The sequence below is a fragment of the Urocitellus parryii genome, chromosome 4 (genome assembly GCF_045843805.1).
Source record: "Urocitellus parryii isolate mUroPar1 chromosome 4, mUroPar1.hap1, whole genome shotgun sequence".
In the NCBI taxonomy this organism is placed as follows: Eukaryota; Metazoa; Chordata; class Mammalia; order Rodentia; family Sciuridae; genus Urocitellus; species Urocitellus parryii.
In genome coordinates, this window is record NC_135534.1 from 56,799,119 (window position 1) to 56,812,665 (window position 13,547).

At 44.8% G+C, this 13,547-nt stretch overlaps 1 protein-coding gene across 1 annotated transcript; it reads left to right on the top strand.

Annotated features, from left to right (window-relative positions):
* Positions 1-4,936: 4,936 nt before the first annotated feature.
* Positions 4,937-13,156, top strand: LOC144254252 (palmitoyltransferase ZDHHC19-like). Its single transcript, XM_077797268.1, has 6 exons — positions 4,937-5,064; positions 5,339-5,460; positions 5,974-6,113; positions 6,840-7,015; positions 7,453-7,558; positions 13,097-13,156. Exons 1-6 carry the CDS (start codon positions 4,937-4,939, stop codon positions 13,154-13,156), a joined length of 732 nt encoding a protein of 243 aa, XP_077653394.1.
* The last annotated feature ends 391 nt before the right edge of the window (positions 13,157-13,547 follow it).

Genomic DNA, 13,547 nt, shown 5'->3' on the forward strand with positions numbered 1-13,547 from the left:
GGACTAGCTGTTTGTTGTCAAAGTTATGACTAAATGGAGTTTCAATATGTCTCTGGAATCCTCATGTATGTGATCAAATCATGCGAGTTCAACTGCTATTTCTTACCAGGGACAGAGAAATGCCTAATGTTTGACTCAGTGAATGAAAGTAAAGAGATCTTCCAGTTAACTGTATTTTCCTCAAAGGATTGATTCATTCATAATGTAAACATATTAACTCAGTATATGAGTGAAAAAATGGAAAAAGAATAAAGTTATATATTTTAAGTTTTGCATTGTGCTTAGATTTTGGCATTTGAATATTTTATTCCCTCAAAGTCAGCATTTGATCAGTCTGTCTATATAAGCGGGAAACTTTAGGACACAAAATTGGCTGATGCCAATCAAATGCTCTGATGAAAAGAATATAAGACAATGTTCAAATAGGGTTCAAACTGGTGTCAATCTTCTGATGAAATTTCTTTTAGTGAAAATTTGATTCATTTGAAGCCTCTGTTTTTCACTTTTGGCAGAACTACGGATAAACTTAAAAATGGGTTTCCCACAACTGAATGACGACTTCAAATGAGAATAGTCTTTTACCACTTTATTGCCATCCCTGGCACAGGAGTTAAGTAACACTGTGTCAGTGTTACTCCAGGAGAATGATGAGGTAACTGTTTATCTGGTTCCTTACTATTCTCCAGGAATAACAGTGAAATAGGAAAAAGTATGAAATGCTCCAGATTTTTGCATCAGTTAAATTATTCCTTCTAAAAAATTCACACTATAAGTAATGTGATGCAAGTAACACAGAAATTAGACATAACTCACTAATCATATTGTGTTCCCACAATAAAAATTTTTAAAAATCATGTCTTGTTTATAAACACTTTGAGGACACTTTGACCTACAAAGGAAAATTCAAAGAGAGAATCTAAAATAGTGGTTATGAGTAAAAATAATACTTAATATTGCCCCATGAGAATCCAGAAAATGTATGCATCATTGCACAAGTCTATGTAAAAGATATATGTAAAAAATACCAAGAGAGGGGCTAGGGTTATAGCTCAGTGGTAGAGCACTTGCCTGGCATACATGCAGCACTAGGTATGATTCTCAGCACCACACATAAATAAATAAAATAAAGATCCATCAAATATATATATATATCCAGTTTTAGATTATCCCTGTGTGGTAGAGATAATGAAATAGAACCCATTTGAGCCTGAATACACAATTCATGAATGAACCTTGAAAACATTAATGAAAAAACATTAATGAAAAAAGAAGCAATATTAGTATGATTTCATTTATATGAGAAGCCCAAAATAGACAAATCCATGGAAACAAAGTAGATTAATTGTGTGTAACTGAGCAGAGGGGATACTGGGGAGTGACCGCTAAAGGGTATGGGTTTCCTTTAGGGTGATGAAAACATTCTGGAATTTAATAGGGATGATGGTTGAATACCTTATGAATATACTAAAAGTCACTAAATTGTATGCTTTAAAGTGGAAGATTTTATGGTATGTAAATTGTATCTCAAGAAAAACACCAATGAAATAGTCTTTGAAACTTGAAATTTACTAGAAAAGATGTGGAAGACTAGAGGTTTAATTTTGAATAATAATGTAGTATATGCTTTACAACAAAATTTGCAATTAACCTACATTATCTAGTTATGTGGTAACATCCTTGATATAGAAAATAGATCAATGAAACAGAGTAGACACAACAACAAATGACGTATAGTTGGGAATGTAATGCAAGATGAAGAAAGTATTTCAAGTTATTGCAGATGAAAACATGTTATTCAAAAGTAGTAGCAGACAACTTATTGTGGGGAAAAAAAGTTCTCTAGCTTATAACATAACTAGATAAGTATAAATGTGTCTGTAGAAAAAAATTAGAATCTATTTTTTTATCAATTTTATGTTAAAAAGATTTTTTAAGGTAATGCCAAGACTAGGATTTCTAAAGGAAAGTGATAACATTTTTGATCACACACATTTGAAGTACTTATTTGAGCTATTAGAAATAAACTATAAAACAATATATTATGGAAAATATATGAATTCTAGTATTATAATTTAGATATGAGGTAGCCCCCAAAAGCTCATGTGTGCAACAATGCAAGGAAGTTTAGAGATGAAATGATTAAGAGAATTTTAACCTAATCAGTGAGACAAACCCCTGACAGGCGTTAAGTGAGTGTGACTGTATGGCTGGAGGAGGTGAGTCATTGGGTATCTATTTTGTGAGCTGATCTTAGTCTTTCTCTGCTTCTTGGTTCCATGTTCCCAGCTGCTTTCCTCCACCACACACTTCCGCCATAATGTTCTAACTCATCCCAGGTCCAGAGCAATGGAGTCAGCTATCTATGATCTGAAACCTGTGAAACCATGAGCCCCCAAATAAACTTCTCCTCTACTAATTCTCTCATCTTGGTCACAGCAGCAAAAAAGCTGACAAAAAAATCTATACAATTCAATTTAATATTCATATTGTATAGAAGTGTTTCTAAACCAATAAAATAATAGGCATCCAACTTAATATATGCATCCATGGCTTACACAGAACATAAATATATAAGTATTCTATACATACCCTTTAAACTAGATGTGTGTAGGTACATAAATCTGTATATATACATACACATATAAGAAGGTGTATACACAGCTATATAAATATATAGACATTTCAATGAATAGTACAACAAATGTTTTATTAGGAAAGCCACAAGGTACCAGATTACTGGTAAAATTTTTAAATCTTTACAAGTAAGAAAATATTTTCTTACATTATTGAAGGCGAAATAATGGAAATAAAGTAATTCAGATTTTTTTAAAAAACTATTTAAAATGTCCTACTTGCTGAAAAAAAATAGCCAAGTCAAAAATAGAATGAAAATTTCAAAAAATAAACAGGTAATTGCCATTAATATGTAGAGAGTTCTCACAGCCCTGTGGCCATGGTAATTCTCATTCCTTTTTACCATTTCAGACCTAGGAACATTTAGTTAATGTTGTTTCTAGTTTCAGAGTGTCTCAGCCTCTCTTGTGGATTCCTTCAACCCTGCCCATGTCTTGGTAAATAGCCTCTTCATTAATTTTTTTCTAAAACCCTGTAAGCATGCCTTCTATTTCCTGTAGTCCCTGACTGAGAGAGTGGATGAACACAAGACTATCAAAATTCGACAAGGTACAGGGATAGCAGCCTCTGGGCTGACTCAGTGAGGAACTGTGCCTGGGCAGAATGACTCTTGTCAGAGGTAACATATCTCCCCATTTACATCATTTTAGAGAAAGTGAGTCTCTAAGTTCCCACTATCTCCAGATGACATTGATCTGGCCTTCTGCTTCTCCCTGGTCCCAACACACTGACAGCACTGAGAGTCAGGGGAGACTTGTTATCACCCAAATCTCAGTTGGGCTCTTCTGATGTAGAAAAATTATAAAGTTTTAGCCATCAGACTTAAGAGACTATAATATTGAAAAGAAACAAAGTTATTTGTATTTGCTGATGATTTTTGTGAAGCCCCCAAAAATCAACTTAAAAAAAAAAAAAAACTATTGGGAATAGCATTTCCATAAACTGGCTGTTTCTATCTTACAGTCATAAATCATGTATTATTTTTTACTTTCCCCCCCTAAAGTCTCATGACCTGTCAGATGGTGTTTTAGCAATTCTATCTAACAATTCTTGAATCTCTCCATGTGAACACAGGAGACCAAATTGCACTTAGATAAGAGGGATGAGTTTAAGGCATCTATTGTGCAATATAATGACTACAGTCAATAATAACATACAACAGAATGAGTACAGTTGATAATGTTATATACACATGAAAATGACTCAGAGAGTAGACTTTAAGGGTTCTCACCACAAATAAGAATATGAAGTAATGTATATGTTAAATAGCTTGACTCAGACATTTTTCAATGTATACATGTTTCAAAATATGTTGTATGCCATAAATATGTACAATATTATTATTATTATTATTGTTATCATCATCATCATCAACAGGGATTAAACCAAGGGTTGCTTAAACATTGAGTCCCATCCCTAGCCCATTTTATTTTTTATGTTGAGACAGAATTATGTCATGAAGCCCACCATGGAAGTGAGGGAAACTGGGAAGATATTTAGTTGGATAGATTGCTACCTCCTCCCTAAAACTGGAGTTCTGTCACAATAAAAAGTAAGAAGCGGAGCTAGGATCAGCAATGAGCACTGCCTACTTTTATTAGCACTGGGCCTGAAAGGGGGATAACCATCACCAAACGTCTCCCCATAAACCATATTACATGGTCTCTGTATTAGCTGCTTTCTGTTGCTCTAACAAAATACCCAAGAATGGGTACTTTATAAAGAGATGAGGTTTATTTAACTCAAGAGTCCAACATTTGGCAGCCCCTGAGACTGACCTTTGGTGAGAGTGATCACAACATGGTGAATGGCATCATGGTGGGAGGACCTGCAAGGGGTAGAGACTGAATGGCCAGAAACTGGGGAGGATAAGTCTTGTTCTTTTTATAACACCCCCCTCTCACAGGAACTAACGGGGGGCCCATGAGAAGTCCATTACTCCCTTCCAAGGGCCTCATCCCCAGTGGCCGAATTACCTCCCACTAGGCCCCAATTCTTGCAAGTTCTACCCCCTCAACACTGCCACACCAAGGACCTAGCGTCCAGCCTATGAACCTTTGGGGGACAAACTACATCCCATGCTCACAAGCTCCAACAAAGCCACCCGTGTAAGAGCAGGATGTCCCAGTCTACAAGTGTGTATGTGAGGGCAGAAGAGGGTTGAGGGCAGAGGGCACTGGAAGCAGCCAGAGCCCCCATTCCGGAACCCCTCTGATGTCACACTTGTAGTCATGGTACTCTGGGTGCCAACCCAGGAGAAGGAGCGGTTGGCTCTCATTTGTTTGAGAGCAGGCAGCGAAGCATGACTGTATCAGACGACTTATTGTCCCCACCCCAACCCCCAGCCAGATCCTGGCTTTTCTCGAGCCTTTGGGCTTGTGTGACTGGAGCAGCCCTGGTGTCTCTGAGCACCATATTCTTCACTTTCACGTGAGTCTCTGAGCCAGCTGTTGGGTTTCTCACCAAGAGACAGATGAGAAATAGACAGTGAGAGTGCAGAGGCAGGGAGGAGGAGGGAGGCCAGGAGGGGAAGGAGGATATTTAGTGAGAAGCACAGCGATGTGGGGAGCCTGAGGCTTTGGGAGGACTGTGGGAGGCTGGTAATGCTGGTGACACTTGGTGGAGGGAATGGGGTCTGTCTCCTTAAGCCTCATGGAGGCTCCGGGTTGCCCCCGACTAGAACTGAGTCTGGCCCTGGTTTCAGATGCCGAGCACTGGTGCAAAATGGAGAGTGGGTCTTTCCAGTGGCCTCAGGCCTTCTCTGCCTACTCAGTTTATATAGCCTCATTTCCATGAACATTTCAGATCCAGGCATCTTACACAGAGGTAAGGCCTCAGACCCCTGGGAGAGGGAGGTGGCACCCCAAGGGCTGGTGCCGACAGGGGCCATTTCTAAAGGGCTGACCCCCCTACCTGTGGCCTCAGGATCCCTTCTTACCCTGTTATCATTACTTGGGCCCTGGCACTTCATTTCCCAAGCCACTGAAGTGTGAAAAAACAGAATCCTGGAGGTTTTCCAGTTGCTTCAGAAGGGAGGACCCGGCAAGAGAGGCAGCAGGCTCTTCCAACCACGCAGTTCTCCCTTCCTCCTTCCCATTTCACACCCGACTCCAAGCACTGATCACTATTCCAAAGTGGGGAGCTCCACGTAGAGCTCTTGTGGCTGGAAAGCCCTTCTCTCTGTCCGCCCATCTGAGTGGTCAGCTTGCTCAACAGGGACCGGGATTCCCCTGCCCTCCTCCTCCCCACCTTCTTGTTGCCCAGTGATGCTATGGGGCTGCCCCGAGCATCAGAGTGATACCAGGGCCTCCTCCACTGCCCAAACCTCTTCCCTTGCAGGCGCCTTCGAGCAGGACCCTGAGGCACCGTACATGGCACGAGTGAATGGCAGGTTATATGACATGCCGTGGTGTCCCACCTGTAATTTTCACCGCCTGCCTCGAACCTTCCACTGCGAAAGTTGTGACATCTGTGTGGAAGTGAGTGTTCCTCCTCCCTGTCCATTCACCAACCCGTCCCCGGGCACCTGGCCAGGACCAGGAACCTCATGACATGGGTGGGCCAGGGGTGGGTATGAGACCATCTTCCCAAACTGCTTCTAGTGGCATATAGACGCCGACACCTCAGTGTCTACACCTGTCCAGGGAGGCTGGCCTTGCTTGCACAGGTGCTGACATGCAAAGGGCATCCCCTCTGTGCTGAGCCTGGTGGAGTCAGGGGGAGGAAAAGCAGTGACTGTCCCCTCTCCTGGCTTGCTGATACTAGATCCCCAGCCCTTTAGGCTGACTGCTGCCCTGTCCTGGGAATCTTTGCCTGTCTTGGTCTGGGTGTCCCAGTTGGAGGGTTTCCTGGGTTCTGAGTGCATTTCTCTGATGTGCCCACACCCTGCTCGGGTTCACAAGTGCAGACAGCTGGTAGGGCAAGGGTGTTTCTTTTCATCCTTATCCATCCTGCTCCAAGTAACACCAGGCAGGTTTTGTCTCTAAAGACCTCACGCAGGACAGGTGACCTGATGAGCCATGGGGTCCTAACTGTGCTCTAACCATGGAAATGCCAGGTTCTCCCTGAGATGGGAACCCGTATGTAGGGCCAAGAGCAGGTGGCCTAGAGGGCTACGTTGGGAATAGGGGGTGATGGGCCTCAGGATTAGGGGGCGATGGAGGCCAGTCGGAACGGGACCCTGAGTCCTCATTCCTCTCTCCTAGGAGTTCGACCACCATTGCAGTTGGGTGAATAACTGTGTGGGGCACCGAAACATCCGGCTCTACCTGCTACTCCTCGTGTCCCTGTGCCTCTATCTGGGTAGTGTGCTGGCCACCTGCGTGCTTTTCATCTCACGCAGGAGGCACATGGCGTTTCTGGACCAAACCATGACCATGACGTATCCACACAGTCCCAAGGGCCCACACTGGGAAGAGCTGGTGTGGTGGGGAGGGAGGGGCAAACATCCCAGGAAGGGCGTGGTGACGGGGGAGGGGCTGACGTGGGCGGGGCTAGAGGGAGAAGTCACTTGAGAGGACCTGTGAAGGACATGTGGAAAGCCAGTGGGGTCAGGGAGATAGGCGGGGTAGGATGCCTGTGGAGTTAAGAATCTAGGGGGGCACAGAGTAGGGTACTGAAAGTTGGAAAGGGAAAGGTGGGAGGACAGTGTGGTGGAGTGAGGTTTCCCTTGGGTGTACTGGACTAACTGTCCAGTCCAGGGAGGGAGAGCTGGTGGGTTGTGCTAGCTGGGGCAGGAGGGAGGGAGGGAGGAGTCGCGTTGAAAGGCGGGGCCAGGGAGGAGCTCTTCCATGGCTTCCCTTCTTAGCCTGTGCACAGCATCCTAGTGGCTCTACCCGCTGGGGCCCTCCTGCTCCCTCTCATCCTGCAATTGTTAATCAAGGCAGTGGCGGTGGGCACTGCCAGGCGACCCTATGAGGATCAGGTAAGTGGTCTGAGTGCGTGTGCCCCTGGCTGTGTGGAGGCATCTTGCACCTCTGGAATTAGGCACTTTGTGCGCATTCTCCACTGCCCTTGGCCCTGATGGTGCCTCATGAGTTCTTCCATACCCACCCCTAAAGATGCAGCTCAGATATCTCTATATGCTGGATCTTGGTGGCCATTCTCCCTCCTGGGTGCATTGCATTGAAAGCCTACTGTGTGCTGGGTGTGGTAGGTGGCAGTTATTTAAGGGATGGGTATAGAGGTAAGTACATCATGCACTTGTGTTGATAAGCAACCTGCCATCAGAATAACACCAGAGACACCGGGAACACTCTGTGCGAGGGGTCAGTCCTGAGCCGTGTAGCAGACTGGAAGAAACTGGGAGTTTACTCTACGCTGCAGAGTAGAACATGCCACTCTCTGTGTCCTACGTGTGCTTTTGGAGAGGCAGACAGGAGGGCATTGACTGTGAGAGGTACAATTTTGCAGAAAGGCTCAGAAATCCAAAAACAGGGTGTTAACAGAATGATGAAGAAACGGAGCTAGTTCAAGCACAAGGTGGCATGGGCAATGAGGTTGACTCCATGGGAGTCAAGATTAGAAAGGCCCAGAAAGCCAAGCATGGAATTTCGTTTTGAAGAAGTGGAAACCTGGGAGCCATGGTAAAATTTTGTAAAAATGTCATTTTTTGACGGGTAATTACAAACAGTAAAATTCACCCTTTTTAGCCTATAGTTAGGGATTTTGACAAATGACATCATGTACTCTCCACCAAGATCAAGGTTAGCCAGTTTCATTACCTCAGAAAATCCTTTCATCTCTTGTTGTCATTTTCTCTCCCTGGGTCCTTGTGGTTTTTCTTTTTTCAGAATCATGCATAAATGGCGTTGTGGGCTTTCTAGTCTGGCTTCATTCACTGAGCATGATACATTTGAGATTCATCTATGTAGTTGCTCAGATCAGTAGTTTATTGTCTTTTGTTTCTGTGTAGTATTGTATTTCCCTACAGATTACTTTTACATTCACCAATTGAAGGATTTTTACTTTGCATCTAGATTTTGGCAGTATTTTTGTTGGTTTATTATTATTATTATTATTTTTTGTACCAGGGATTGAACCCAGAGGTGCTTAACCACTGAGCAACAATCCCAGCCTCACCCCACTCCACCACCAGCATCCATATGTTTTCTTTTTGAAAAATTTTTAAAATTTTGAAAAAGAGTCTTACTAAGTTGCTTAATGCCTTGCTAAATTACTAAGTTACTGAGGCTTTGAACTTGCCACCCTCTTGCCTTAGCCTCCCAAGCCATTACAGGCATGGGGAACTGTGCCCAGCCAGTTTTGGGCAGTTATAAATAAAGCTGCTACAACAACCATTGGTGCATAGACATGTGGACATAAGTTTTCATTTCTGTTTGGGTAAATTGTTAAGGGTGGCATTGCTGAGTCATAAGGTAAACATGTGTGACTTGTTAGGAAACAACTGTACCGTTTCTACTTTCTACCAATAATGAATGAGAATTCCAGTTGCTCCACATCCTCACTAGATTTTGACACTGTCATTTGTTACTATTCTTTTTTTGTTTTCAAATTTTAGCCTAATAAATGAGTAGTGGTATCTCATTAGGTCTCCAGTCTGTATTTTCCTAATGACTAACAATGTTGAGCATATTTTCATGTTTTCTCAGCCATGGGTATATTGTTGGTGAAGTGTTTGCTCCAATCTTTTTGCCCATTTTTTTTTTTAAATGTGTTGTTTTCTTACTGAGTTTCAGGAGTTCTCTATACTGGATTGAGATCTATGTTTTGCAAATCTTTTTTTGCAATTCATGGCTTGTCATTTCATTTTCTTCACAGCATCTTCCATAGAGCAGGAGTCCTTAGTGTTGCTGTTTTTCCAGTACTGGAGATCGAATCGGGTGCTCAGCCACTGAGCTTCCTCCCCAGCATTCATTGTTGTTCACTCTGAATGGAACCTCATGTCCTATGTGAGGAACAGTTTTATTGCTTTCTTTCCCATCTGTGTGTCTTTATTGCTTTTTCTTTGAGCATCCACGAGGTATGATAGGAGTGGGCATCTCTGCCATGGGATTCCTTTAGTATGGCATTCACTTGACTAAAGGCTCTTTCAGCAAGACTGGTGGGCAGCATCAGTGGGGGAGGGGAAGCTACAGACCCCAAGACAGCTGAAAAGACAGAGGAGCCTCTGCTCATCACCTCCCATCCTTTGGGTCAGCCCCCCACCACTGCTATATGTGGTTCCCTCCCACCTGTGACTCCTGTGCTTGGCCCTTATTCCTCAGCCCTGTGGTCTGCCTGTCTTCTCTCTCCAGCTTCACTCCATCATTGAGTTTGCCTGGCAGCCTTTTCCCTTCCTCCATCCTGTGGTTTTTCCAGCCCCAGGTCAGGCCATAGGCCATTGCCCTTCCTCCTCTGCTCAGAATGAGGCCCTCCAAGTCCAGGATCCCCAGGTCTCAAGGGACCTAAATGTGGTCTGCACTCTAAGATTCACCAGATAGGGCTCCTTTCTGTAATTGGCAGCACTAATTTCAGGCACTGATCCCATGTTCCAACTTTCATTCCCACCATACTCCATTCCCTGACTTCAACTCCTCCTAGAGTTACTTGCTTGGTGGTTGGTGGCAAAGACTCTGGTGAAGACCACATAAGTTCAAATCACAGCTCTAGAACTGACCAGCAGGGAGACCCTTGGGTATGCTACTTAGCCCCTGGTCACTCAATTTCCCTATCTGTAAAACAGGGAATTGTGGGTTAATTCAGGTAAACCACATAGAACAGTGGTTGGTACCAGAAAGTGCCCTATGTGCTGCTGTTACTATTACTACCATTCCTTCCCATGGTCATCTACACATGTTTGTGCCTCATCTTAAAAGCCATACAAGTCTCACCCTTAACATCCCAGGCCTCCACTCCACCAGTTGTACCTTCTGGGCCTTATTTCCTGAAAGAGTTGACCTTGTTCACTAGCTCCCCCTTCACTTCTTGGGCCAGGTCAGCCCAGACCTTGCTGTCAGGATGATGCTCTCATTAATGGCCAAAGCCAGCACACATCTTCAGACTACTCTTTCTGAACTGGACACAGCCTCTGAAACCAGAAGTATCTGTCTCAGCACTTAACTCTCTGGGCTTCTCCTTTGCATGCACCTGGGTGCTGTGATCTGGGTTGCCTACATGGTTCTCTCTGCTCTACCTGGGCCACTCCCCATGGTGCTCAGGGCCTCATGTTGCAGCTGCCCTCACCACTGAAAGTAGTCTGGCCATGCTGTTTGCAGGGTGCTTTCCATCCCCAGTGCAGTGACTGTTCTTTATTTTTTTGCTACTCGGTATTGAACCCAGGGGCACTTTACCACTGAGCTATATCCCCAGTCCCTGCTACTTTTTATTGTAAATCAGGGTCTCACTGTTGCTGAGGTCTCACTGTTGCTGAGGCTGGTCTCAAACCTGCCTCAGTGTCCCAAGTCACTGGGATTACAGGTGTGTGCCACTGTGCCTGGTTGGACAGAAGCATTTTTGATGCCCTAAAATATTTCTGGCTGAGGGTGCATCTCCGTGGTAGAGTGTGTACTTAGCATGTGCAAGGCCTTGAATTTTTTAATCCCCAGCACACAGAGAAAAGAAATCTGAATAAATGAGTGAACCAACAAACAGAAGAATCAACATTTGGGGATAGAAGGAAAGAGAGAAAGGAACAGAGAGAAGCCTGGTGCCCTGATCCCCCAAGATAAGGGGAAGAAGGAGAGGCAGCAGGAAGTTGGGCAGAAAATGCGGCCAGAAGATGCTGCTGGATTTGGGTCCTGTGGAGTGTGAGGGTGTTTGAGACACAGAATTGGAGCAGGAGCCCCAGGAGTGGAGCCAGTGAGAGAGGCTGGTCTGGGTGCCTCAGAGCTGTTGGATTCTAGTTGTGTGTGATAGGGTTCCATGTGGGGGGAGGAAGGTATTCAAATTTACTGCTCAGTTCTTAGATATTTATTAACTATCATTCCTGAAGCATTTTCTATACTTTATGTACAATCAGTATTTTCTATACATGATATATATCTAATCAAACATTCTTTCTCTAAGTTTCAAAATTCTGTGATTTTTTTTAATACTCTGCCATTAATTAATTTATTTCTTCTGGTACTAGGGATTGAACCCAGGGGTGCTTTACCACCAAAGTTGCATCCCTAATTCTTGCTATATTTTGTTTTGAGATAGGGTGTCACTAAATTGTTGAGGGCCTTGCTAAGTTGTTGAGGCTGGCCTTGAACTTGCGATCCTCCAGCCCCAGAATCCCAAGTCCCTGGGATTCCAGGTGTGCACCACTGCACCTGGTGGTATACTCATTTCTTAAGTGCTGTGAACACCTTAAAGGAGGCAGAACCTCATAGAGTACAATGATTCATGTTGCTTTTTGGACATATTCCAGAGCTGTTCTGATGTGGAATCATCTTTCCTTCTGGTGGAGAAGAGTGTTTGAAGATGAAATTCTTCATGCATAGGCCATCGGAGAGTTGGTGTAGATAGAAGTGCTGCTGAGCCACTTGCCATTATAACAGAGTTTTTGCTACCTAAAGCTCATGAAGTTGGGGTGAAACTCAACCTGGTCTGGAAGGAGGAGGGGTCAAGGCTGACGGATGGACTCAGGGGAAAGAGAAAGTAGAATAATGGAGAGGAGAAGCCACTCAGTGTCCAGGAAAGACATGACCTTTGAGCTTGACCTTTCCTGCTTTGTGTACTGAAGGTCTTCAGCTCAGATTTTCCTGGAAAATCTGATTTTTGACTAGGGAAATATGTCTGGCCATCCCCTGCTGCCACTGGCCTCCCAGATAGTGAAATTCAATGAAGGTAGATTTTTAGAAAAAATCGAGAGGTAAGAGAGTAAAGTGGTGACACCATCTTTGGATCAGTTGAGCAGAACAGCACTAGAAAGATCTTAAAAGGTACCTGGAAGGATGAGGTGAGAGGACAGGTGTGGCCAATAGAGACAGAGCAAGGATCCTGCAAAGGGAGGCACAAGGGGATGAGGAGCCCTGAGAAGGCAGGAGAGGTGGGTGCTGGGTCAGCACTGTCTGTGGGGAGCTGCTCACAAGTGGGTTGAGGAAGGTCACTCTTCCTAGGAGCCTGGGAAGGCAGGAGGCCCTGGGTCACTCTTAGAGCCTTGCCACGGGCCCAGGTTGAGCCCTGGCTTAGCTGACCAACTTAGCAAGGGTCACTGGGAGATGGCCTTGCCGAGTCCTGCTGATTCTGAGCTCCTGTTCCCTTCTTCATCTCCCTCCAGCACGATAACCCTTATAACCAGGGCTGCACAAGGAATTTCTACATCACGCTATGTGCATCCTTGGGACCCAAGTGAGTTGGTAAACCAAGGGCTCAAGTGGTGGACCCTGGGGCTGGTGGGGTGGGGTGAAGCTGGGTCTATTTCCCTGGTCTCTGTCCGCAGCTCCCAGGCCTTAACACTTCCTGTTCCTTTCCTTTGGGGTTTTCTCCAGGGCACTCTGGGAGTTTCTGGGAATTTCACTCTTCCTTGGTGTTGTAGGTTTTTGCCCCAAGATATGTGGTAGAGGGGAATGGCAGCCTGGATAAGGCTCCTGGATGAGAGCCCTGGGCTCTGTGCTTTCCCAGCTGAGGGGTGAGTGTGGTCAGGGAGACCAGGCCAAGGTGGGTAGTGACTCCTTGCATTTGGCCTGTTGCTTCCCAGGTACATGTCTGAGGCTGTTTGCCTTCAGATGGAGCAGGACACCAACTGGAGGCCAACCTGACATCATAAAGACCTCCTTGGGCCCAGGTCTGCAACTCAGGCCCCCCCAAGGTAAGTCTGCACCTTTATAGAAGGTAAGGAGTATCAGGTGAGCTTTGAAACATGGGGGTCTGAGGTTGCACATGTATTGGGGGAAGCCCCCGATGTTGGGCTGGCCCTGAAGCTGAAGCCCTTGGAGCCTAAGAAGTGAGATTATGGACCTGGAGGGTGCAGGGTCCAGGTCACAGGG